General features: G+C 48.5%; 3 protein-coding genes across 4 annotated transcripts; all 3 read right to left on the bottom strand.

Annotated features, from left to right (window-relative positions):
• Nucleotides 1-735: 735 nt before the first annotated feature.
• On the bottom strand, nt 736-5,031 carry LOC146253973 (galectin-3-binding protein A-like). 2 transcript variants are annotated; one of them, XM_084678426.1, is made up of 6 exons: nt 4,214-5,031; nt 3,713-3,887; nt 3,369-3,572; nt 2,864-2,995; nt 2,182-2,467; nt 736-2,044 (listed from the first exon to the last, which is right to left on the bottom strand). In XM_084678426.1, exons 2-6 carry the CDS (start codon nt 3,807-3,809, stop codon nt 1,000-1,002), a joined length of 1,764 nt encoding a protein of 587 aa, XP_084534552.1. In that variant the 5' UTR covers nt 3,810-3,887; nt 4,214-5,031; the 3' UTR covers nt 736-999. The 2 variants fall into 2 exon arrangements, with proteins under 2 accessions (XP_084534552.1, XP_084534551.1); XM_084678425.1 differs by having other exon boundaries at nt 3,713-3,831.
• Nucleotides 5,032-8,328: 3,297 nt separating this feature from the next.
• triobpb (TRIO and F-actin binding protein b) lies at nt 8,329-20,398 on the bottom strand. Its single transcript, XM_084678427.1, has 13 exons — nt 19,987-20,398; nt 17,520-17,576; nt 16,834-16,902; nt 16,324-16,413; nt 16,014-16,123; nt 15,218-15,659; nt 14,185-14,404; nt 13,616-13,724; nt 12,783-12,942; nt 12,237-12,356; nt 10,773-10,859; nt 10,458-10,652; nt 8,329-9,507 (listed from the first exon to the last, which is right to left on the bottom strand). Exons 1-12 carry the CDS (start codon nt 19,990-19,992, stop codon nt 10,491-10,493), a joined length of 1,632 nt encoding a protein of 543 aa, XP_084534553.1. The 5' UTR covers nt 19,993-20,398; the 3' UTR covers nt 8,329-9,507; nt 10,458-10,490.
• A 329-nt stretch (nt 20,399-20,727) lies between these two features.
• Nucleotides 20,728-25,755, bottom strand: LOC146253971 (uncharacterized). Its single transcript, XM_084677664.1, has 6 exons — nt 25,662-25,755; nt 23,726-24,927; nt 22,344-23,422; nt 21,914-22,049; nt 20,928-21,015; nt 20,728-20,738 (listed from the first exon to the last, which is right to left on the bottom strand). The coding sequence occupies exons 1-6, from the start codon at nt 25,753-25,755 to the stop codon at nt 20,728-20,730; spliced, it is 2,610 nt and encodes an 869-aa protein (XP_084533790.1).
• Nucleotides 25,756-26,360: the final 605 nt, after the last annotated feature.

Here is a 26,360-nt window from a genome sequence, read left to right as displayed (position 1 = left end):
GATCTAGTCTGGTTGATGCAGCTAACTGATTATAAACATAGACTTTTGGAGTAGGTTTTAACCTAAGGCCTCTGAGTCACTCACAGTGGATCTCCACGCTCCAAAGGAATTTACCGGAGCCTCTGAGTGATCGATTGCATATCCTACTAGGTCTACTATGATTAAATCCATATTATAGTAGAGATAAACGACTGATTAGTGAACCCGCATACTTTAGGGTCGGTGCTCTGATCAAGCAGACGATTTGACCTACGTCAGAGTTTCATGTCATTAACTGTTTAGCGCTCAAGGTTACAGGTAACACACTTGTGCACATTGTCTAAAATTGGAGTCAGATATCTCAATTAGTCAATTATCTCCCTGAGAATCTAACCAAAAGTGAATTGTGGTTCCCAAGCCGGGGAAAAACACCAAGCGTCTCTGACCTTACGATTCACCGCCTACAATGTTCTGTCGCAGTAGAGAACTGACTGAGGACATCAGTCCCCTGCTGAGATTCCACTCCAATAATCATTTATTTGTATCAGAAGGCATCAGAGAATTCAGGGGGAGAGAGCATGGCCTAGTCGTTTGTTCACAAATGACCTACTTAGTTACTACATTGTCTATTTTATTTTTATGTGGTGCTAAGATTCTTTAGGGACTCCCTCTAGTGGCTTCTGTGAGCATTGAAAAATAGGTCACATGATGAGGGAAAATAAAGTTTGTAGCAAAAATACGATCCACATCTCAGTCTAGTTTAAATGCCTTTATTCAGAGTAATTTCATGTAAATGCTGATGAGAGAAAATACACATTTCGATTTTTTTCCTGCAACAAATCAAAGTGTAGGCGAATAGTATATAAAAATGTAAATCCCATACTGTATGCTAAAATACCTATTTTTTTACTTATAAAAGAACCACTGTCCTAATACAATCAATAAATGGGTGATTGGTGACAGATTTCAATCGTTTGATTGATGGCAAACAGAGAACCCAGAGGGCTGAGTGCTTTCTGATTAGAAGTACTCAGGTCTCACAACAAAGCGATAGGCATACTGGTCATCAGGGCAGGGGTAGGCCAATGACTGGCTGCTACTATCATTGGGCACCAAGGCCAGGTTGTCCTTGAAGTCTTGGACATGAGACACATACTTTTCCTTACACAGTATCAGCAGCCTGTTACTGTAGCGAATGGTCCTTTGGTCGATGGTATTTTGGGTGCAAAGTTTCGCTGCGGGAAGGGTCTCACAACTTGGACATTGTTGACGATTCAGGTAGACCTCTGCGGTCCAGCTGATCTTGTTGTCCTGAAAGACAAGGCTACTGTGGACAGGAGTGCTCAATTCAGCTGTGTTCGGAGAGTACAATTCTTCATGATAATATGGATGATATACAGGTCTCCTGTATGGCGGGTCATTTTTGGTATTGTTGATATTGAGGCTCCATGGCTCAGCTGTGTAGATCCTGGGTTGGTAGTCAAACTCCTCCCCTGTGAAGTCTGCACGCTTCTTCAGCTTGCCAACGAGCAAGACGTTAAACTCGAACCCCTTCAGCACACCATCGCTGTACAGCTTCTCGTGCCTCTTGTACAGCTGCGAGGTGAGCTGCAAGTCGTAGAGCTTCTCGGCAGGGATCAGAGGAAAGCGGATTTCACCCAGCAGGGCTTTCTGGTTCTCCAGATCGACTGAGTTTTCCCTTCCCGAGATCCAGCTCTCCAGGGCCTGCAGGAGGAAAGCCTCGTCTGGCACCACCAGGTCCGAGCGAGACAGAAGGGTCTGCAGCGTGTTTATGGAAAGATCCATCCAGGCAGGGGAGCTGATCAGATCCTCAAAGTTCCAGGACAGGTACTGAAGACAGTTCTCCTGGAGCACGAGATCCCCAGTCTCCACGGAGTACTGGTAGAGGGCCACCTGGGTGTGGAAGGTTCTGTCCTCAGGGAGCAGCACAGTGAAGAGCCTGCCCGTGTCCTGCATCAGTTGGGTCACCCCAAACTCGGAGGCCAGCTGATGGAGGCAGTGGGCCGAGGAGACCGTCACCTCGGTCTGGCGAGTGTAAAGATACCTGAGGAGACGGAGAGATGAAGAACGACAACTACAAAACGAGATATACGAAGCCCAATAACAACATGCACGTCTCATCAACAATATATGATGGAAATCCGCCATATGAAAAGAAATGTTTGGTGGGGACCACTGTACCTGATGAAGCTAGTGACATATGTCTGACACGACTGGCTTACTTCAATGGTGAATTTTTGGGCTCGAAGGGTCACATTGAACTGTGGGAAGAGGAAGAGGACCAGCCTGTGCATGCAGATGTGCCTCTCCTCCATCTCTAAGGAGCCATTATCCAGTCTGTTCCCAGTAGGACTCTGGACCAGGATGTCCACGTCACACCCCTCCCCAGAATCAAACAGCTGGCCCAGCTCCTCAGACAGGCCATGCCGGTGGTCCAGCAGATGGACTGTGCTGCTCATATTGCTGCCTGGTACACCAGGAGGAGAACAGGAGATGAAGTAGGCACAGGAGGACAGAGATATAAGGCATCATAATCCAAGACTTTTGTCCAAATGTTTCTGACTCATTATGCATGTGATGTTTGTCATGTTGTAATTTTATGGTGTTTGATTCTGTCCACAAGGGGGCGCTCTTGGTTTATTTTTGTTGTATGTGGCGCTCTTGGTTCACAATCAACTGTCTATTAAAGCCAAGAAATCAATAGGGGAATGTGTATCAATGAAGTTCAATGAGCTTACTAAAGATGTTAAACACTGCTTTGCTGTGTTGGTTGTTTTCATAACTTTACAGGACTTGGTTGAGTTAGGATGTTGATAAGCTCTCTCACAGCAACGTGATGTTTCAGATGCATGGTGAAGCGTACCGGTCTCACAAACGACCCCAGCATCTTCCTTGTGGGAGCAGTCTGTTAACGCCCAATCTTTGAAGGTACAACTGGATAAGGATTTTTCTGTTCCTTTGCAGTCCACATCATCCAGCCAAATGGATCCAGAACCTTTCACATAGAATAAGACAATAACGTAAGGAAAGACAATGAATGACTTTCACATATAATAAATTGGATCCAATACTGCATCAGTTACTGTATTGTATCGCCTGCATACATTTATTTTGGTTACCTGCGTTAAATTGTTTTATACATGTGTACTACCCCATGAATTAACCATGACCTTGCTCAGCTCTGTATATCTTTGTATTGGTAACCCATTTTATTACTGGTACTTAGTAACTAACTTGCTTGCTGTAACTACAATTCCCACTCAGGGATGAATAAATACCTACCTACCAATATGCCACACAAGCCAAAACGTCTCTCTACTGCCTAAACGGTGGCCGAACAGTGTAAGTAAAGTGGGGGAGAAACGAACCCTCTCCGTAGATTCCTCCACTGACTGCAGCTTTTGCAGCAGGAAATTGCAGATGCCGACACACCACCTGGGCCTCTGCCAGGTCCCAGCCGTCGTCACACACCGTTCCCCATTTGCCGCTGTGGTAAATCTCCACTCGGCCCTCCGACAGCACTCGCCCCCCCACCAGCCTAACGTCGCCCTCCAGGGGAGTGCTGTCCCTCACTGAATGGGGGGGGGGGGGGGGGGGGGGGGGGAGAGCAAACTACTCAGTTATATCTCTTTGCATTCTATTTGAAAATAGCCATGATTCATCTATACAGTAACATTCATATAATAAGGATGTGCGCCCTAGGCTGACTTACTGAATAGGCGTCCTCTTGGTGAGACCGAGTCTAGCCCAGAGACATGAAGCAGCAACAGCAAAAGGCACCAAAGAAATGTGATTGCACAAGTCTGCATGTCTGTCACTGTATGTGGGCCACTGACACAGACGGTTGCGGAAAAGGGAAAGGTATTACTGTTTTCACTTCCCTTTAACTGTGAAGGACATTTAGTAGAGTGTTTGGTTATTAATTCTAAATTATTGTTATTTTTAAATTTAAAACAAGTATTTTTTACTTCCTTAAACACTACAAAATAATGACACATACACACAACCCATCAGAGATAGATTGATGAGTCACACAATGCATTATTTTTTGCCATAATGCAAACATTTAGTGTGACAATAGTTAGCTAAATTATGGGCAAAATGCATATTGATGTATACAGTCATATATAAAATACGTTCTACTTGTAGGACCTTTTAAAACACCCCATATAATAGAAGATCACTTAATTGAGATATTATTAAAATATCTTACCTCTTGATAACTGTTTGTACGGTAGCAGTCGTCTCTCTTCACAAACTGAGGCAAATCACAGCAAGTTTACAAGTGCAATGGTTGTATAAAGGGCCCGCCCCGCCCCTCGAACGCAAACGGGCCAATGGCAGTTTACTAACAGCTGCGCTCGGACATCTTCAGTTTAGAACTCCATAGAGTAGCATTAGGAAAAGGGATTCTTCTATTGTTTTATCGGGTTTGTTGTAATTTAAGTGTAAAAACAATGGTCAAACGATGTGTAGGAGCTAGATGCAACACTGATACGAGGTATCATGAGAAGATGGACAATGGGGTATATTTTATCCCAAAACAAGATAGGGCCAAATGTCTCCGGTGGATAAAGCTGTTTGGCAGACCACAGTCAACGTAACGAAGGATGTCATCACATTGTCATTCACAGTACCGGCTTACTTTCACCACTGATGTTATACTAGGTTTAGGCAAGTTATCTCTGGTTAAAACTAGCTAACGTTAACGTTATTAGCAACGTATAACGTTTGGATAGCTATTCACTATCTAGAAAGTTAGGACACTGCCCTCTCAGGGACAGGGTAATGCTTGTAAATAAACTTATAAACGTAGGTTTACTTCTCATTGCCTATCCAGATTAGTTAAATTACTGAAGTTAAATTATAATGTAGTTAATCTAACCCTGCGGTGCATCAACAATGTTGGTATTGCCAAGCATTGGATATCCACGATTCAGGATATCGTGATTGACCGTAAGATTGCATTGAGATCTTTAAATTCTCGCCTCCAATTTAAGTTTGTCATCCACCAGGAAGTCCCCCTTGACGGCTAAAACTCAAGTCAGCTGCGATAGCTTGTCCGAGTTAGCAACAGTAACTAAGGGGGGCGGGGCTTAGCGACACTTCAATTGTAATGCAATGTTCTGTGGATTCTTTATCTCCTGAGACCTTCTCCTCAGTTGTCACTTGTCCTTCTGTCCTACTCTTGCTTTCTCTCTGATTTACAATGATCATGGTAGAATAGGTAAGATTCAAAGCCTTCATTTTGTAACGTGTTTTCCCTGTAATTGATTTCATTCATTTGCAATGTTAATAAATGCGTATTTCATTTTAACCTTACTTTGACCATTCTTGTTCTGATTTAGCCCAAAGAGTCAAATAACTGGAATTATATTTGCATTGACGTTATTTGATTCATGCTATTGCTAATACACTGTTCAGTTTCCCATCTTCCTTTAAACCATAAGGGAATTCGTTTTGGTTGTTTGGCCAATATTTAACCCCCTACAGCTGTTCAGTATCAGTTTCGTTTCTCACAAAATTCAAGCTCCAACTTGTTTTTTGAAGTGGGAGGGCAATGTTTATGGTGCGATAACAAGGATCCAATACCAACAAATGAAAGTTTCACAGAGGACAGGTAAATATTTGTACTCAAAAAACAACCAGAAATATTTTGTTATTGTGAGGGAAGAGTTATTGTGTATCTAGGAGATCTCTCTCTCTTTCTCTCTCTCTCTCTCTCTCTCTCTCTCTCTCTCTCTATGAGAACTCTTTCAAACATGGCTCTTTTCATTTAAGTTTTGCCTTCACTATTTCACAGAACGTACAGAAACTGGAGTATATGATTTGATGCAATAAAAAGTGAAAAAACAAGTGCCATTGTACCAATAGAAACCCATCCCAACTTAATGTAAACACACAGCATGTTCATGTTGTAATTTGTACTTTCTTCAATCAGTCTCAGATTAATCCATCATCATTTGTACATTCATTACAGAGTCTGCAGTACTATTGAGGTAGATGGCCAGATGGCCAGGGGGAAGGAGGGGTGGAGTAAGACCTCCCTTCCTTAACTGGCCTCCTCCATGCACCCAGTCACTGATCAACAGTCACCAGTCTTTACACCCAAAACAGACTCAAATCAAATCAAATTTATTTGTATAGCCCTTTTTACACGCAAGCATGTCACAGAGGGCTTCACATACGCCCATAGAACTGCCCCTCAACCAACCTAAACCCTCAAGGAAGACAAGGACAAACTCCCAGAAAAACTCCCAACGGGAGAAAAAATGGAAGAAACCTTGGGAGGAGCAATTCAGAGAGGGATCCCTTCCTCCAGAGACGGTTGGTAAGAGAGAGGACCAGAACTCTTCCCCCAGACCTCCCACGTACCGATGCTCCTCCTTCACGGCTGACCACTCTGCCTTGAACCCTGACAGTGACAGGACAGTGGAGTTAAGTGACAAATAAGCAGATCAGGTTAGCGGATCATCTGAGGAAAGAGATATTCCCGTGATTCGTTCATTTCCATATTTGAGCTTCACTGACCTTTGGCGACAGAGCCTTTGTCCTGTTGAACACCCATCAGCTCCGACAGCTCCAGCGCCCTGCCCTTCTCCTCCAGGTGGCTCTCCAGCACCACCCTGTCCTGGTCCCACTCCACGGTCACCCGGTCCCCACTCTGGGACACCAGCCGTTAACTATGCTCTTCCTAACTCCTGTTCTATGATGCACTATATACACAACACTTTTTTTTGTCTAGATTTGAACGCACACCTTAAGGTATGCAATCATTCCAGATTCCAAATGTATGAAGTTTTTTGTAAGTGGTGGATATAAAAACCGGATAGAAATCTCTTCTGAGAACCAGGCTCAGTCCTCAACTGTAAATACCATTCCTGCCCATGTCTGATTGCTATCAGTCAGTCAGCCTCAGAAATGTGATGGCCTTTAACCGGTCCCTCCCTGGGACAGAAGACAGAGTCTAACCGGTTGAGGTACCAGAGGGCTTGTTTGATCTCACAAACCTTTGGGGCAAAGAAAACCCAGAGCTGGACACAGAAATGGTGCCAATGGGGACCAATAAACCAGAGTGAGTTACACCAATTCAATGCTAAGGCTCAAGTGTGGCTGTGAGTTTATATTTTGAACAGAACAAATATAATTATTAGGGAAATTGTAACATTGTACCCTGTTGTGGAAGAAATTTAGATTTCCTGTGTGCTTACATTATTCACTAATCAAGAGAACTAGTCATTGGATACTAGTTAGTATGTTCTCATGTAAGCTTGCTATTAATAAGAGTAGATTGTGTCTATGTGTCAGGGCTAATAGATGTTTGAGATCAGGAGAAAGTACTGGCTAAATGGTCCTTGTCATGACTACAAGGAGAGCTCCAACTATGAACTTTGAGTGGTCATGTGTTGGGAGCTGTGAATCTCTTTCTCTGAGACTGTTGTAACGTCATTTCTGCCTGACTGTCACTATCTATGATTACATTCTTGTGCCCTATAAAAGATGGTCCTCCGGCCTTCAGAGGGGAGAGAGACTTGATTGAGACCTAAGCCTGGTGTTGTGTTGTCATTTATTGTCAGAGGTCTGGTTTTCTCTCCCAATCTGCAGATTGATAAATACTTATTAAAATCCAGAACTCAACTGAACTTAGTCACTCCGTTTATGAAGAGACGGACAAAACACTTTCTTCATCACTGTACATATCGGTGGGAAAGCGCATAGAAAACCACTGCGTATCCACACAGACCAGAGGAGGGGGAGAGCAGTGGGGATGGGAGTCTGTCACGGCACGTTGGGTACAGATGGGTGACTGACTCCCAGGATGGTCATGCCCCTCTACAGTAGGAGAGGGTAAAGATGGGTGACTGACTCCCAGGATGGTCATGCCCCTCTACAGTAGGAGAGGGTAAAGATGGGTGACTGACTCCCAGGGTGGTCATGCCCCTCTATAGTAGGAGATTAGCACCCTTGCGTAAAGCTTAAAGGTTGTAGCCTCATCATCTTATGGCTGAGTGACTTAAAGGTTCTACGTTTTTTGCAGGGAAAGCTCTGTTCCATCTTTATAATAAATGTTATTTAATTCCAGATAGGAAATGGATATCAAACGTATCTTGAAATTCTGGATTTTACTTGAAATAGTCCTCCATATTCAGGCAAGGCTCCAGCCCTGTTGGAGTGCTGTCCTTCAGACATTTATATTATTCAACACCTCGCTTGTTTATTCATTTGTAGGGTCAGACTCAGGGTGACCCCTGGTACTTAGTTTCTTTTAAAGGTTGGAAAATTATGCCTGTCCTTTGTAGATTTTCAGTCATTTCCATTTGTCACATCTTCTACATTAAATATGATTTTATTTTTCTCAAAATACAGGTAGCTAGTTCATCTCATCACAAAAGACAGTAAAAAAAACATTGGCTCATTAATGCAACACTAGTAATTTGATGTGGCACACACAAACATGCCTAAAACATTGTTTGTTTAGGAATGGAGGTTGAGAGAAAAAGTACAAATAAAATTACAAGACTAATTGGAGGTTAAATAATAACCACCAGTCATCCTTGTATAAGCAATCCAGGACACAGAGGCAGGTGCATACAATTCAGTACTGTATTTAGTATTAATTGGCTTTCCAGGAATTGGCTGTTTTCCCCCTGTATGAATCCCAATGGAAACAGTTAATTCTCCAAAGTCCAAGAGGAATGACTAAAAGCAACAAAACATTAATTTCAAAATAAAACCGCGATAACAATCAATTTAAGCTCCCATTTATGGTGGAGAAAAGAGAGAAAAACATTGTAAACATGATACAAGTAGGTACAAAGCCAGGCGATGAGATGCTAGTAGTTGTGTTGAAGAAATGCTGTATTCCATCTAAATGCTAACTCCGTGATTAGATCCTGCAGTCTTCACCAGCAAGCTGAGGAACCTACTGTGCCCCAAGACCTGCTTCCGCTCGCTTGAGTCGTGAGGGAAGACCATGTATAACCTATGCAGTGTCATCTCCTACGGACCAATCCGGACATTGCGCTGCAGCTTGTCCATCCCCCTCAGGAGATAACCCGATGTACGGCTCGGGGTCGGACCATTTTTCCGGCGGAGACGCTGTCAATTTGTGGGTACATAGAACTCCGTGCTGTACTGTCGCATGTCGTGTTCTCTCTCGTTTATCAACCACCGGGAAGAATGTCTGTCCTCAAATATTCCAGTTTCTTAGACCAAAATGTTCACTCTATCACACCCTCTCGCACACTCACAAAACGGAAGTAAAAAAAAAAAAAAAGTTGACAAAAGTGCAGATACTTATAATGCGCGACCCAGTGTAATATGACCGATTGTCGATCAGATGATTCCTAGTCTAAGCTTCTCATTGGCTGAATGGTTGACAGTTAAGGCATTATCGCAGTCCCTCTCAGCCAGTCTGCCTCCAGGCCTTCCTCCTCCTCCTCCTTATCCTCATCCTCCTCCTCCTCCTCCTCCTCACTCCCAGCCGTCGTCTCTGTGCCCGTGGAACTGAAGAACACAGAATGGCAAACACTACATCATATTGAGATAATAATAATAATAATAATAATATATCCTCTCCCTCCTCCTATACCCCCACCTAGACCATCTCTCTCTCTGCCAGACCTACCTCTCCCTCCTTCTCTACCCCCACCTAGACCATCTCTCTCTCCGCCAGACCTACCTTTCCCTGTCCCTCTCCCTCCTTCTTTACCCCCACCTAGACTATCTCTGTCTCTGCCAGACCTACCTCTCCCTCCTTCTCTACCCCCACCTAGACCATCTCTCTCTCTCCGCCAGACCTACCTCGCCCTCCTTCTCTAACCCCACCTAGACCATCTCTCTCTCTCCGCCAGACCTACCTCGCCCTCCTTCTCTACCCCCACCTAGACCATCTCACTCTCCGCCAGACCTACCTCTCCCCCCTTCTCTACCCCCACCTAGACCATCTCTCTCTCTGCCAGACCTACCTCTCCCTCCTTCTCTACCCCCACCTAGACCATCTCTCTCTCTGCCAGACCTACCTCTCCCTCCTTCTCTACCCCCACCTAGACCATCTCTCTCTCTGCCAGACCTACCTCTCCCTCCTTCTCTACCCCCACCTAGACCATCTGTCTCTCTGCCAGACCTACCTCTCCCCCTCCTCCTCTACCCCCACCCAGACCATCTCTCTCTCCACCAGTTTTACCTCTCCCCCTCCTCCTCGACCAGGGTTTCCTGCAGCACTTTACAGTTAAGGCGGCCGCCTAAGCAACACACGCCTGCCGCCTTAACTACTAATTTTTTATAACGATATCCGCCATGTTACTCTGTCCTGTTTTCTCCCTTACATTCCACAAACTCCACCCCCCAGTCTGACGGCGGCACCCCACCCTACCCTACCACCCTACTAACCAACACATTTTCTGCGGGAAAACCTGTCTACCCCCACCTAGACCTTTTCTCTCTACCAGTCCTACCTCTCTCCAGGGCTGGTGGTGGTGGGGGGGGTCTCAGTGCTCCAGGCTGTTCCCCAGGATCTGGCCCTCGTGCAGGGCAGCCATGGCCAGCCTCAGGTGCTCCCTCACACCCTGGAGCTCACGCTCGCTCCGGCTCTTCAGGCTGCTCAGCTCCCCCTGGAGCTCCTCGGAGCGCTCGCAGGCCACGCGCTTCTCCTGGGGGGGGGGGGGGGGGGGGGGGGGGTCACACACATGGTCAGGACCGGGTCACACCAAAGGTTGATTCCCGTAATAAGTCACACCCAAATCCCCAGCCAGATCGAAACCCGGACGTACCGAGGTCAGGAACTGGAGCTCGTTTCTGAGGCAGCTGATCTCCTTATGCAGGTACTGGACCTCGTTCTCCTTCACCCTGAGGAGGACCTGGGACCAAAAAAGCAGCAATGTTCACCACAAGGCAATGATGAAGATAACAACCGCACCAAACACACGCAAGAAACGCATGTACAAAAATCCCTCAAACATGACAGTGCCTTCAGGAGAACCACTAAACAGCCCATGGTGGTGTTCAACAGCCCATGTCACAGGTCCCCTTTCACTCCCTACAACACTTGGAGCACAGCTAATGCAGCTAGCTAGCTAGCTAGCTAATGCCGCTAGCTAGCTAATGCCGCTAGGTCTTTTCTTGTGGAATAGGACCCACTAGAGGCTGCATGGGCGGAGATTAACATGCTAACTAACATGCTGGAGTAGGATCATCGCTCACACACTGATTGCTAAACGCAAACACATATCACTTGGTGCCTACACAGAATGGACGGACAGGAAGCAACAGCCGGAAATATGGTTTATTTACATTTAGCAGACTCTCTTATCCAGAGCGACTTACAGCAAGTACAGGGACGTTCACCCCAAGGCAAGTAGGGTGAAGTGCCTTGCCCAAGGACACAATGTCATTTTGCACGACGGGAATCAAAACGGCAACTTTCTGATTAATAGCCCGACTCCCTAACCGCTCAGCCACCTGACCTTGATCATGTTGGAGATAGAAACACTTGGAAACTGCCCCTTTTGTGTTAACAAAGCTACACTGTCATTTGACTGCCCTGATGTGAAACAGGCCAGCCAAAAGGGAAACTTTGACAGAATGATTAATGATAAAAAAGAAGACAATGTCTTGACAATTGGAGAGATAGAGAGACGAGTTTTCACTCAACTTTGCCCCCGGCAGTTCAGAGCTGTGTAAACTGATTAGGCAGTAATAAGGAATTGTTGTGCTTGGGTTCAACAGCCTAATCAGGCCATGAAAACACTGTGACCCCCGAATTAAATGTCAGGCCGACTTATTTGGCATGTAAATTATTGACATGGAACGATATCTTGTGACTGTTTAAGACTAGAAGGGGGAGGGGCTTCACTGTTTGCTGTATAATGTTGGGCTTCTCAGCGCGAGAAATGTCCAGTGATTGTGTATAACCTGTATTGAGATGAATAAAGCCACTTTGTATTTTGATTCAACCAATGACTGAGCGTCCATTCGATGATCTAAGAAATGATCCCCAACAATCAGAATTTTCAAAGAGGCGGAAATATACAGTATTGAGAAGAAGTCTAAGGCAAAGAAAGTTAAGCAAAACTGCTTAAAGACAATTAAATTAAAAGACTGAACAAAAATGATCTAAATATTGCACTTTATATTGCAGCACAATTACAAAAGACAAAAAAAGCAATGTGTTTATAAAAAAAAATTAAAACACTATTATTAAACCATACAATCCCCTTGTTCCCATCATAACCCACCTCCTGTTCAGTGGAAGTCCTGTCCTTGTGGTGGTTGCTGGTGGTGACGCGCTCCGATCCTGGTCCCGTGGCGGGGGAGAGCATGCGGGTCATCTCCTGGGCCAGGCGTGTCTGGAGGTCCTGGAGGGGGAGAGGAGCTTGTGCTTACGTTTGGCTGAACTAGGATTTCCCTCCCATGTTTGTGCATTCAAACCAATCATTGTCAATTTTTTGACGTCATTAAAAAGGTTCCTAAAAGCTGGCTTGCCGGGTGGAGCGTGTACAACATGGGCTGAGGGCTTACAGCGGCAGCACGGGTTCGATTCCAGCCTGGGCCCTTTGCTGCATGCCTCCCCTTATATTTCCAAAATCTCAAACTCACTTTCCAAAAAAGCTGAACATGCCAAAAGTACACACACCATGGTCGATAAACGTACTAAAGATATAACAGAATCACCAGTCCATCACTGACACATCCCAGGACCCATCAACCACGCCATCGCCCCACACCTCCCTGCACCCCCCCCGTCCACCCCCACCCCCGCTGGTGACCCAGGTGGGTCTCACCTGGTTCTCCTTCCTCAGCTGCTCCATGTCTCTCTCCTTCAGGCTGCTCTGTCTCTCCATCTCTGCGCTGCTCTGCTGGGCGCGGTTCAGCGCCAGACACTTGTGGGAGTAGCGCTCTGACAGAGCGGCCAGCTCCCTCTGGAGGGCCTGATGCTCTGCCCTGGGGGAGGGAGGGGACGAAGACATGGAAGAATTGTAGTATGCCTTTACCAGCTCTTTACAGGACTGTCCTACCATACTGAACATGATCATTATACGCAATACTATATTGTTTCGTTTTTTGCGTGTAATTACTAGGTAGGTACTGACGCTACTAGTTTAGCTTAATGTCACACTGAAAAAAAATCACCAAAGTACATAAATAAAATACATGGTCATGAAGAAATCTATATTTTGAACATGACCACATGCCACAATTATTGCCAACCCCGAAAATTCTTATGAACAAAATTTAACTGAAGTATTTTTCCAATTATATTAGAATTTTGAAGTTGATCAGTGTTTAAAGCAGCAGTCCATGACCCTCCATATTCCTCCAATCAGAGTGAGCCTTGTATGTTCACAGTCTAAAACAGTAACTGAGTCTATATCAACATGCCAGACTACACACGGTTAACAGGATCGATGTAGAGAATCCAAACATTCAGTTAAAGCAAAGAAGGGGAGGCTGTGTGCTTAGACCACTAAGAGTGACTCAAAACACACAGATAAATAGAAATACGCAGGTGAAAAGAAACACGGAGGTGAAAACCTTCAACTTTTCACCTGCGTTTCGGTCCTGTGTGTGTGTGTGTGTGTGTGTGTGTGTGTGTGTGTGTGGGGTGAACACTCACTGCTGTTGGCCACGCAAGGTTTGTGGGTCGGCTCCGCCCCCCATCCTCCTGGCCATCTCCACCTCCCTCTCCAGCTCCTCCTTATGGGCCTTCTTCAGTGCCTCCATCACTGAGACACACACACACACACACACAGTCAGGTTTTGTTATCTGACAAGCTCTGGAACGGTATTGACATTGTTGTTATCAGGAGCGCCACCTCCTGGTACTGTACATTGTAACATGCACTGCAGATGGCCTGAGACATTCTGCTATGCAGCTACAATTTCGGACCCAACAAGGAAATGCAAAATCACCCCCCCAAAAACGGTTTTGTTTAAAATGGGCTCCAACCACTGAAACTGAAAACAACTGGGGGGAGGGCGAAATGTCACCTCTGAAGGCTGTCTTTAAAAACGGTTATAATGCTTGCCCGTGGAAGAACACCCTGTGACTATCACGTTGTTCGAGATACAAACAAACTACATCCCTGGTAGAACAAAGCCACAACACGTTGAGTATATCCGACATATCGCCCACCCCAGACAGATTGAGACGGGGGCCCCGGTGGCGGGCCATTGACCTCTGACCTCGTGCTGTGGCCTGGGTCTCCTCCTCCAGCAGCCGGTCTCTCTCCGCCTCCAGCTCCCTGGTCTGGCGGGCATGTTGTTTCTGCAGCTCCTCCAGTGCCTGCCGGTGGGCGCGCTCCATGGCCTCCAGGCTCCGCCCCCACGGCGCCTCGGGACCGCCTCCTCCTCCTCCCCCCCCTCCCCCCTGCAAACGCTCCAGCTGCTGCCTCAGAGACGCCACCTGAGGGTGAGAAGGAGAGAAGGACGGAGAGAGAGATGGAGGGAGAGAGATGGAGGGAGACATGGGCAGAGAGAGAAAGAGAGAGAGAGACAGAGAGAGACAGAGAGAGACAGAGAGAGAGAGACAGAGAGAGAGAGAGACAGAGAGAGAGAGAGAGAGAGAGAGAGAGAGACACACAACGGTAAAGCTCACCAAATGAACAGCGAGGACGGGCTAAAAACACCCCATGCACCTCCCCAGCACACAACACACGCACAGCAACCACCGACACAGAACAGGCCCTTCAGCAGTGCTGCTAGCTGCCAGCGTTATCCCATGTCTACCGGCTACATCAAGGTCTGTGCTCACACAAGGTTTTAGGTACTGTTGAACGGAATATTCCGGAAGGTGACATCACCCACAAAACAAGTTCAATGGAACTCACTACAGATAATCTACTGTCTCCATCTCCTGTCACTGTCTGTTGGGATAATGCTAGCGGCACTCACGAAATACCTTCAGGCACTGAAAGCAGGGGGATACCTGGATTTTATAGCCTCTCTAGTTAACAAGTGCCTGTTTTACTGGATACGCCCACAAAGTCTACTTTTAACACTGCCCACACCTGACTTTGCCCTACAGTAGGACAGATAGAGAGCACTGCTGGAGCGATGATATGATAGCATGCGAGATTGACTGAAGGGAAACGTAAGGGTTAACAGGCAGAAATGAGGGTTTGACTTCATCCGAGGCGTACAGATGAAGGGTTAATTTGCGTCTAACCGCCGAGATTATTTAGCAAATTAGGGGGAACAAATCCACTCCACGCACTACCTCCCTCTGCAGCGCCTCATTGGCTGGAAGCCCGACGGGCCGCGAGCCCATTGGTGGCAACGACCGCATCTCCTTCAAGGGCAGGCGCTCAAACTCCGCCCACTTCCTCTCGATCTCCGTCTCCGTCCGTAGCCTGGGGTCTGAACCGAGGCCGGGCCCCTTCCTCGACAACACCGCCTCCCATTGGCTGCTGGTGGCGTCCCGGTTCCTCTCCTCCTGCCATTGGGCGTGCTCCCTGCCCTGGCCCTCCCCCGCCTCTCTCTGAGTGGCCGGTAGGGGACTGGCGAGGGCGGGGACTGGAGAGAGCTCCACGTAGTCGAACCTCCGGGCGGCGTGGGGGACTTCGGTCCTCAACTCCCCGTGGCGGGTGGAGGGGCGGCGGGAGGAGGGGGTCAGGGAGTGAGCGTGGGAGTTCTCCTTGTCACTGCTGCTGTCTGGCAGCCTGGAGGGGGGGGGGGCGAAGGAGGGAGTGGAAGAAGGAGAGAGAGAGAGACGGAGAGAGAGAGGGAGAGAGAGGGAGAGAGAAAGAGGAAAACAACAGTACAGGACGATGAAGTGACAGTGGCTCCCGAAACTGCAGGAAGAGTGTGACTCACTATGTAAGCACCGGAACATTCCTTCAGACTACTGGGACTGGGGGTGCATAGAAGGCACCCTTGAGCACCCAAGCATACCACTACTGAGGCCCTCCGACGATACGGAGAGAGAGAGAGAGAGAGAGAGAGAGAGAGGCAGAGACAGAGACAGAGAGAGGTGAGGGGGAGCCCAGGAGTGTGTGTGTGTGTGTCAAACTCACTGTGTGAGGTCCGGGGACGTGCTGGGCCGGATGCTCTTCCTCAACACCTCGATCCAGTTCTTCCTGATCCCGGCCGTCATGGCTGACAGCGTGACCACCACCTCGCGCGTCTGACCAGCGGAGGGATGAACCACGGTGAAGAAGACAGAGAGAAAGGGTTAGGTTGGGGGGAGAGAGGGAGAGGAGATAGGGAGAGAGGAGAGGAGAAAGAAAGGATCAGGTTGGGGGGGTGAGAAAGAGAGAGAAAAGAGAGACAGGGAGAGTTCTGGCACAATCCCCAGTCAGAAGAGGACGGCTGCCAGCCCCTCACCTGGATCTGAAAGCCGTAGTTCTTCTCCACGTCAAACTCAGACACCTTGACGCAGGACTTGAGGTCGATCTCTCCGTCCAGGTCGTCTTTCTGCAGGGGGAAAGCACACCTGGTGAGGGGAACTGACACCATGAGCAGGAGCGGTCTTTGAGAACACACACACACTCTCTGAAAGCACAGTTTGGCAGATTTCTCCTCTCTCCGCGACATTTTATACTTTACAGAACTGATAAAGAGAAAAGACCAAAGGGATCACTGTTTCTGAAGAGTAACTTGAACGTAACTACAACAGAAGTAGACGTCTACATTTACATGTAGTCATTTAGCAGATACTCTTATCCAGAGCGACTCACAGTAAGTACAGGGGAAATTCCCCCAAAGGGTAGTAGGGTGAAGTGCCTTGCCCAAGGACACAACGTCAAATTTGCAACCTTTGGATTACTAGCCCAATTCCGTAACCGCTCAGCCACCTGACTCCCACGTCTAGAACACTTGACGTTCGAAACATACCTCCTCAGCCCCAGAGTCTCTGTAGTACCTCAGACCAGCGTCTGTCAGCACAAACCAGTGCTTCTTCCACTGGAGGGAGAGAGAGAGAGAGAGAGCGCGCATTTGAGACAGGGAGAGAGAAATATGTCAACCCAAGAGGTGATGCTCGTGTGTGTGTGTGAGTGTGAGTGTGATAGAGAGAGATAGAGAGATAGAGATAGAGAGGAAGAGGGGGGGGGGAAATTTTTGACAGGGAGAGTAAGCAGGAGAGGGTAAAAATTTAACAAGATGTGACGCACACGTGTTTCCCATTCAAGTCTTCCATGTTCATCTTTATCATGGTCAAAATCTCTTCGGGGGAGGGAGGGAGAGGATTTCACGAGAAGACGTGCACCCTTCTTTACAGCAGACAACATGATATGGTTTGGGCTCTCTGTATTACGCGCACGCTCACACACCCACGCACAGCAGAGTTCAGATCTTACTCGAGCGCATCCCACCACAGCACACACCTGTCGTGGCACGGCCTCGCCGTGCTCTCAGGTGAGAGAACACCTGGGATGGTCGGCAGCTATCCGCTTACACACGCAGCCTTTCTCCTTGGGGGGGGCGGGTGAGTAAGTGGAGAAAGGAGGGAGGAAGACGCGCACGCGGGAAGGAGCGCGACAGAAAGGCGGATGAGACGGGGCAGAGACGGCGTGCTTTACCTCTCCGTGGTCGTCCAGTTTCGACATCCATCCCTTCTTGAAGTTGAGGAGGTCGGGCTGTGTGGGGAGAAACAGAGGGAGAGAGAACGGAGAAGGCAAGAGAAAGGGAGGGGAGAAACAGAGGGAGAGAGAGAGAGAGGTGGGGGGTGGGTGTCACGTTAACTGGTCTTCAAGATGCCACACGAAGGCAATGTTACAAAGACAAAAGGCAGAACAATGAATGTCTGTGTCAGTGTGTGTGTGTGCATGTATGTGTGTGTGCGTGCGTGCGTGTATGTGGAAGGTGTTCAAATCCACATAAAAGACTCAATTTCCATTGTTGCATGTAGGGCTATAACACTAACAGCGTAACATGGTGTGACGCCAAACTGCTGTTCACGCTGAACACATCCTCACATCGTGAGCAGAAGAAGAGGGTGTATCGGTTTAAGACGTGCGATGAACAACAGGAAGCATATCGCACAATGAAAGAAAGGGAAGGAGGGAGGAGGGGGGGGGGGCGGGAGAAATAAGGAAATGCATATTGGATGAGATTTGCGAGATGGAAAGGGAGAGACAGATGGCAGAAAGACACAGAAATTGAGAGCGGGACGGAAAGAGAGACAGAGAGGGGGACAGAAAGAGATATCCTTTGTGCGAAGAGAAATCGATAATGGGACGTACAGAGGGCAGAGAGAAAGACAAAGACAGAGATCTAGAATAATCTGGCACCCGGCACACCCCCATCAGCTATCGCAGCCTGGGGTGCTTGCGGTCAGGGGTTGCGATTGCCCGCATACCCTAAATGGCGAGGGCAAATACGGATACTTTTGAGAGACAAAGTGACGTTAATGAACTCAAACCCTGGCCACTTGAGTCAGCAGAACTGTCTTCTTCTCTGTTGAGGTATCCCGGAGTGACTGTGTGCTGTGGACACACTGTGTGCTGTGGACACACGCTTGTGAAAGCCAGCAGTTCTTGGAACTTGGAACACTTGTGAGTGTGTGTGTCAGAGTGTGTGTGGTGCAGGTGACGGTAAATCTACTTCTACGGATAAGTAACTTTTTTTTGCTTTTTTTCTTCCACAATCTGCATTCCATCCACTGTTTGTTCCCTCCCTCCCTCCCTCCCTCCCTCCCTCCCTCCCTCCCTCCCTCCCTCCCTCCCTCCCTCCCTCCCTCCCTCCCTCCCTCCCTCCCTCCCTCCCTCCCTCCCTCCCTCCCTCCCTCAGGTTTGTGTGTTGCGGTGAGGGAGTCTTGGAAGTTATACCAAGGGATTATAATACATGCCCACCTTGTAACCACCCAACCACAGCGCCGGTCTTAGTTCTGCAAAACCACCCATTATAGGGTCTAAAAACAGCCAATGACAGGCTGAGGGCGGGGTGCCTCATGAGAGTGAGGCCCAGGTGTCTAAAGACCCGGTGGTTTGGAAGCTCATCCCTTTACCTTCTCCATAAACATGAACTCTTTGACTAGGGGGAAGGACAAAAACGTCACTTTACGGATGTGATGGAAAAAACGAATTAGCACCTATGCAAGGCTATGCATGGATCACATTCAGTCAGTTGAGATCATTTTGCATTCAGACCAAGACCTCCATAGGAGACATCTTAGTCTGACAGCACGGCGATGGACTACAAAATACGTTCTGCTATGAGTCCTCCTCTTCCTTCCTTCCTCCCTCCTCCTTTATTGAGTGGATGGAAGGCCAGGTTGGGTTGTCATAGCGACGCCTCAGTGATGCTGTGCAGCCTCTTCGGTTAGGACCAAGAGGAAGAGCCACGAGGAACGGACGCTTTCGAGCGTGTGAGGGGAACGACGGGGGTGTAAGCGACTGTCCGATGTTGTCGTGAGCCTGTGACCTCGCCCTGGCCTCACCAGCAAGGCAGGATGCACGCCCTGTAGCTTCTTTCAGGAATGTAGGCATGAATCCGATTATCTGAACTATAGGGGCGCAGGGTTTGGACTTTTCCAACTTTATAACAACTGCATTCGCCTGAAAGCTTTCCTAGGGGGTTTTCTGATTGGACAGGGGAGCCTATAGGCCTGTATGGGTGGGTGGGTGCACGTGCAAACAGTGACCATATGGAAGACTTGGTTGTTTAATTGCCACGTAGGGGCCAAGTAATGACACCGGCTACTGTAAACACCCAAGCTAAACCTGTTCCCTGAGGCATACTCGACCGTTTTATTTGTTATGGTAATTGTACCCACTACAGCCTCAGGCAGATCCACAGACACGGAAATAAAAGAGCAAGTTACAAAGATACACGAGACAACAAGAACAGGAAAAAGGCACACCCACTCATCTAAACAATTATCTATTTTAATCCCCATTGTCACGTGCAGCTTAAGGCTATATTTCAAATTCGACGGTGTATGCATGGACACTTGCGTTAGAGAAAGGTACAAACGGGGGCATAAAAAGTTTCCAATATACGAGATATTTAGTCACACACGGTGTCCTAATGGGCGAGACAACTTACCGTCATGATTGTTGGGTCCGGTCAGCGTACGAGAGAGAAATTAATAAAAGGAATGAATTATTACTTAAAAAATGTTTATAGGCCTACTTGACCAACAAGTACATTTGATAGATAAGCTGGCCGTGGATACCGACTCAACTTTCTAACTAATCCGTTCGGGTAAAAACTTGTGTGCCCGCTGGAGGCTACGCGAAATTAAAACGAAACCCGCCATTTCTACGCATCTTTTATCGATGAAGCGTATCTTATCATTCAATGCGCCCTTTCCCTAACTAATTGCTGCAGAAAATGGGCTACGATTACAAACTAAACTGAAGTTTTTTTCGCATTCAACTGCATATCCTCAATTTCACAACTTTCAGGCAGTCAGTTCAACTGAAGCGAGATCTGCACTCTCGCCCTGTTTGCCACTTCCGGGGCGGATCCCAGGCTATCCTTTGCGCAAACAAGGACCATCTAGCCAATCAGGTGATCTGCATTACCAACGTTTGCATAATAAATACAGTCTCTGGTGTAACTAGGGCGAATCCAAAATCAGAGTTTTGATATCATGACTGTCATGGGATGTCATTATAAACAGGATCATGGCCTTTGTATCACTTTCTTTAAAGGAATACGATCCTTCAATGTTATTTTGCTGAATAAATGTACGTTTTTCCTATAGCCTTCTGTGAAAACTTGGTCCCAAACCAGGAATTTGAAGCGCATGCCTCAGCAGCCCGCAGTTGACAAAGCTCCCTCTTACGAAATGCCTGCAGGGGTGTAGGTGAAGACAAGCCAACGGGGATACCACAGAATGTGAGAAGACTCTCAAAAAAAGGTGCACTACTTAAAAAAAAGTAAAACCTTTTTTCTCTACCACAACTTCACCGTCATTGATATCATTATGCATTCAGTGCGACATATCTACGACCATTGAAAATGGAACGTAAAAAAAAAACCTAGCCAGACCTGCATTTGCTCTGAAGGAAGTCTTTGATGGTGACCTCGCCATGGACTGCTTTCCTCAACAGCGGGGCTACTGGCTCTCTGTGATAGAGGGATTCACAATTACTGTATCAAAACTGCCAGGCAGGGGAAAGGTCACATCGAAAGTAAAAACTCTCAAAGGAACATTTACATATCATGCAGATGATATTAAGCACACAATGGCCATATGCTCTCAGCTTCCCCTAACTCCTATCTAAACGAGATAAAGAGTTTGAGTTAGAGAGTCGCCTATCCAAGATGAATATGAATATTAGTCTTCTTTAAAAACAATCCCCTCTAAACATATTGCATCTTTTAATGCAACATTCTCAGAGTTAAACACATGGGCGTATCTAGCCCTATTTTGGCTTGAGCCCCCCAAAAGTTTCATTAGCCCCCCAAATTTTTTTATATAAAAAATACAAAACTTTGTACATTTATTTTCTTTCATATTTTAAATCTAAATGTGTTTATTTCTCTTCCTAAAACCCACTAGAGGACACTATTTAAAAAGTCTTCTGGGGGCACACTCCCCCAGACCCCACTAGTTTTGCTGGGTCACAGGAAAAATAATAGGTTTTATCTAGGGGCTTAGCCCCCCAAAAGTGGGAACCTAGATTCAATGACAGGCTAGAGTTAGGGATCCTAGAGTTAGAGATCCTACAGTTAAAAACCCTAGAGTTAGAGATCCTAGAGTTAGAGATCCTAGAGTTAGAGATCCTAGAGTTAGAGATTCTAGAGATAGAGATTCTAGAGTTAGAGATCCTAGAGTTAGAGATTCTAGAGTTAGATATCCTAGAGTTAGAGATCCCAGAGTTAGAGATCCTAGAGTTAGAGATTCTACAGTTAAAGACCCTAGAGTTAGAGATCCTAGAGTTAGAGATCCTAGAGTTAGAGATCCTAGAGTTAGATATCCTAGAGTTAGATATCCTAGAGCTAGATATCCTAGAGTTCCTACCTGCATGTGTAGTGAGGTGGAGGAATGTGCTCTGGACAGCCGTCCACTACCTCCTCCATACTGCTGCCCAGTGTGGTCTCTCTCCAGGTCCGCTGGCCCCTCCCACTCCCTGGACGGATGCTTGCTTAGGGAGTGGCTGGAACAGTAGGTACACACCACCAAAGTTAATGGAAGAATGATTTGATAGTTGACCTGTTACTTGCCATGCACAAACACTGTGGAGCCGGAGTGAGTGTTATTGTGCTACATCGTACTTTCCCATCAATTCTCAATCTTATCAATCATCTTTGGGAGCAGTTTTATGAAATGGTACTCATCGTACTCCCTCTGGATAAGAGCGTCTGCTAAATGTCTAAATGTACTCGTTTATTCTGTGATTTTACAATGACAGTGCACTGTAAATAAAATTAGATTTGGTAGCAGCACTGACCTGGCTGGCTTAAAGAGCTCCTGTCTGCTGGAGGGCCGGGTCAGGGTCTGTGTCCCTGGTCCAGGGCCCTCCCTCTGAAGGACAGGTTTGGCCTTGGGAAGGTCGGCCATCATGGCGTACTCCTCCCTGTTCCGCCCCCCCGACGCCCCCGACCCCCCCGACCCCCCCGACAGCTGGCCGGACTCTGAAGAGTCCATGGAACTCTGGGAGGACATGTGTCTCTGCATGTGGGAGGAGACGGGGCCTCGGGTGTGGTCATGGGACGCCAGCGATCGGTTGTCATCCGGGGGGGAGGGGCTACGGGCTCCCAGGCCACGCCTACTGCTGCTGCTGCCTCTGAAACCCCTGGCGGCGGTGTCCATGATGACGGCTTTGTGAGAAAAGGTGGCCAGTGCCCGGTGGTCGTGGGCGTGCCGGGAAGGGGAGGAGCCACGGAGAGAGTAGGAGGAGTCACGCCAGGAGCCAGGTGACTGGGCGGAGTCTGTCTTCGAGTCGCCGTAGGTGCTCTGTCTCTGAGAGGGCAAGCTGGGGTCTCTAATGGTGGCCTTCCTTTGGACGGACAGGTCTGACGGCTCAATTCTGACACCTCGCTTGGAAAGGGAGGGGCTAACGTTGTCATGGCTCTGGCTGTTGCGGGAGCCGCTTGTGTCGGTCTTCCTCCTCAGTGATTGGCTGGGGGCCTCGGGGCTCCTCCCCCTGTCTCGACTGTGGCTTCGCACAGAGCTGCTCGTCTCTGACTTACGAAGCGACGATTGGCCAGGAGGGTCGTAGCTCCTCCTTGAAGGGGAGGAGCCTCGACTGTGACTTCGCACAGAGCTGCTTGTCTCTGACTTACGAAGCGACGATTGGCCGGGAGGGTCGTAGCTCCTCCTTGAAGGGGAGGAGCCTCGACTGTGACTTCGCACAGAGCTGCTCGTCTCTGACTTACGAAGCGACGATTGGCCAGGAGGGTCGTAGCTCCTCCTTGAAGGGGAGGAGCCTCGACTGTGACTTCGCACAGAGCTGCTCGTCTCTGACTTACGAAGCGACGATTGGCCAGGAGGGTCGTAGCTCCTCCTTGAAGGGGAGGAGCCTCGACTGTGACTTCGCACAGAGCTGCTCGTCTCTGACTTACGAAGCGACGATTGGCCAGGAGGGTCGTAGCTCCTCCTAGGAGGGGAGGAGCCTCGACTGTGACTTCGCACAGAGCTGCTTGTCTCTGACTTACGAAGCGACGATTGGCCAGGAGGGTCGTAGCCCCTCCTTGAAGGGGAGGAGCGTTCCCGTCCGTGACCATTCAGCAGGTTGTTTTGACCTCTGACTGAGGAGTTACCATCAGATTTCCGAAGCATCGATTGGCCGGCAGCCTCGTGGCCTCTCCTTGACGGAGAGACAGCCTGAATGTCCCTACCTCGACTGTTTCCGTAGTTACTGGATTCACTCTTACACAGTAATGATTGGTTGGGTGTGTCGTTGGCCCTCCTTGAGGGGGAGGAGCTTGAAGTTTCGGGGTTAGCTCCGTTCAAGCCGTTCCTGGCATCCGTGTTCCTGAGCAGAGCTTGGCTCTCGATGTCGTAACCTTCTCTGATAGGGGAACCGCAGCGACCGTGATGACCGCGACCGTTCAGCGACGAGACGGATCCGGCTTTGCGAAGCAGGGATGGACCAAGGGGATCGTGGCTCCTCCTTGAAGGGGAGGGGTTGCGGCCCTCAAGGCCCCGTCCGTTTACAGCACCAGAAGGGGAGGAGTCATGATGTCCGCGGCCGTTCAAGAAGCCAACCGATTCGGCCTTGCGGAGTGCTGATTGGCCCGCCTTCCTTGAAGGGGAAAGGCTTTGATTGTTCTCATGACCACGGCCATTGTTGACCTCATTCCCACGCAAGGAGTTTTTGAAATCGGTGAAGTTGTTCGACTGTACTTTCGAACTAACAGAACTAGGGAATGATTTAAAGTTTCGGGGCAAGGTCCCAGACTCCAATCCCCCTCGCCCGTGGGAGCATGGTGCGGGGCTTCTTGACCTTTGTTCACGCCCCTGAGACCACACGCCACCGTCGAAGCCCCTCCTGTTAAGGGAGGTGGTCGTCTCGCTCCGTTTGGAAGGGGAGGTGCTCCGTGGGGGGTTGGGCGAGGAAGAGCGGGGCGGGAGGGTGGAGCCCTGTCTGGGCGCATCGAACCGTCCCACTTGCTGGTGCGAGGAGGAGTGAGACCCTCGGTGGCTTCGACCGTAGGAACCGCCGAAACCTTTCCGGCCCACCGACGCCAGCGACTCCGCGATCTTAAAGGGGGTGGGGCTCGGGGAGCGAGGGCCCACCTGCGCCTCCACTTCCACGGCGACTTCGTAGGGATCCGGGGGTGGAGGTGGGCTCTCCGGGGGCAGATCCTGGTACAGAAGCTCCGGGTTCAGCCTCTCTGAGGCCACGCCCAGGTTGGGGTTCCGGAAGGGGACGGTGGCCTTGGGCTCCGGGTCGCGGAAGCTGTAGAGGGGGTGGCCTCTCTCCAGGTGCCGGTAAGGAGGGGGTGGGCTCTTGTCTCGGAAGGCACGGGCGCCCCCCGCCCTGCCCAGGGAGAAGTAGCCACTCTCACGCTCCTGTTCTCCTTTCAACCCTGGAAGAGATGGGAAACAGACCGAGGAACATAGTTTGACATTGGAAAACACAATTGGAATTGCTGTGAGGCCATAAACTTCATAAACTATACATAGTGTACTTCATAAAGTATACTGTACATACTAAAAGTCTGCAAATTGTACAATATGATCTTTGAAATCCACCTCCCTCATGTTCAACTCCATATCAGGGTCAAGACAAAAATAGCAGCCAGATCGCAGTATCACGCTACTAATCTGCCTATCGGTTCTGTTACTGATAATTGCCCCCCTTTGCCACTTCAGCAAGGTGACATCAAACACAGGTCGCTGACGGTCTAGTCATGTAAATAACACCCTGGGCTGTAACCAGATCCACACAGTCAAGTGCTGGCGTACACTCTAACCTGGGTTAGGGTCCTCAGTCGTGGGACGTTATCACCTTCAGTTTGTTTGCCAATCGAGGATTTAGTGTCATAGAGATTTACCTTTTTCGTTATAGTACTGTATTGTTGGGAACGTGACATTTGTGTAAAAAGTGTGGTACTTACCAGAGATAATTGGCTAATTGAGTTAGATGATCTCCAGACAGGGCTGGGGGTTCTTGAAAAGGGTAGCACACTAACCCAGCCTTCAGGCACTCACGAAGATGGACAACCCCATTTTCCCCCATGATGGGGAAGTACCCCGTTTCCAAGGTGTCTCGTCACATCCCGAAGTCTAACTTTACAAGTTGTCTCTCTTCCTCTCTCACCTGAGTTGCGATTCCCAAATCTGCCCTTGCTCTGGGCCTCCTCCATCCAGGCACGGGGGTTGGGTCTGTGGGGCGGGGGGTCCAGGCGGGTCATGCTGAGGTGGGTGGGCCGGCGCCGGGATGGCAGGCGATTGTCGTCGGCGCTGACGGATCCGCTGAAGTCTGGACAGTCGCTCTGGTCACAGCAGCTGGAGGAGGTGAGGAGATGGAGGGATGAATGGAGGGAGGCATGAACGGATGGAGGGGAATTACATGACGAAAGTAAAGGGGATGAAAAGAGAAGAGAGAAAGAAGGAACGAGAAAGAGAGCGAATGAGCAAGAGAGAAGAGAAAAAATCGATAATTTGCATCCGAAATGTTAAATACTGAGCTCCAGTCCAAAAAATAAATAAACAACAACACTTTAACAACTTCTAACAACAAATTCTGAACCGACGACACAAATCAACTGTCTCACGGTCTCCAAATGCGCAAAGGTAAAGACTAAAACATCCCTGACCGACTTGGGCGGAATTTCTCCCCACTGCCTCCATACCTGTCTGTGCTGCAGCTGTCGTCTCCGTCACAGATGTAGAGTTCACAGTCTGGGCTCAGGATACACAGGGAGCTCTCCTCGTAACCCCGACGACCTCCACGCACATCACAGTAGCTGCTCACCACCGACAAGGCATCAGAGTCCTCCTGATTGGCCGGTCAGAA

Source organism: Hypomesus nipponensis, chromosome 17 (genome assembly GCF_054491055.1).
Source record: "Hypomesus nipponensis isolate SF chromosome 17, ASM5449105v1, whole genome shotgun sequence".
Lineage (NCBI taxonomy): Eukaryota > Metazoa > Chordata > Actinopteri > Osmeriformes > Osmeridae > Hypomesus > Hypomesus nipponensis.
The sequence above is the reverse complement of the archived record's forward strand: the minus strand, read 5'-3'. Positions and strand labels throughout refer to the sequence as shown.

What these genes read in the sequence shown, in the direction of transcription:
- LOC146253973 (XM_084678426.1), bottom strand. Translation starts at nt 3,809, where the DNA reads ATGCAGACTTGTGCAATCACATTTCTTTGGTGCCTTTTGCTGTTGCTG. An exon ending in TGGGGTCGTTTGTGAGACCG is followed by an intron (nt 2,468 to 2,863) that starts GTACGCTTCACC and finishes CTGGTGTACCAG; the next exon opens with GCAGCAATATGAGCAGCACA. An exon ending in TATGTCACTAGCTTCATCAG is followed by an intron (nt 2,045 to 2,181) that starts GTACAGTGGTCC and finishes CCGTCTCCTCAG; the next exon opens with GTATCTTTACACTCGCCAGA.
- triobpb (XM_084678427.1), bottom strand. An exon ending in GAGACTCTGGGGCTGAGGAG is followed by an intron (nt 16,414 to 16,833) that starts GTATGTTTCGAA and finishes TTCCCCCTGCAG; the next exon opens with AAAGACGACCTGGACGGAGA. An exon ending in ACTACGGCTTTCAGATCCAG is followed by an intron (nt 16,124 to 16,323) that starts GTGAGGGGCTGG and finishes TCCGCTGGTCAG; the next exon opens with ACGCGCGAGGTGGTGGTCAC.
- LOC146253971 (XM_084677664.1), bottom strand. Translation starts at nt 25,755, where the DNA reads ATGACCCGCCTGGACCCCCCGCCCCACAGACCCAACCCCCGTGCCTGG. An exon ending in GAAACAGTCGAGGTAGGGAC is followed by an intron (nt 23,423 to 23,725) that starts ATTCAGGCTGTC and finishes GTGCGAAGTCAC; the next exon opens with AGTCGAGGCTCCTCCCCTTC. An exon ending in CCACCTCACTACACATGCAG is followed by an intron (nt 21,016 to 21,913) that starts GTAGGAACTCTA and finishes CCTCTATCACAG; the next exon opens with AGAGCCAGTAGCCCCGCTGT.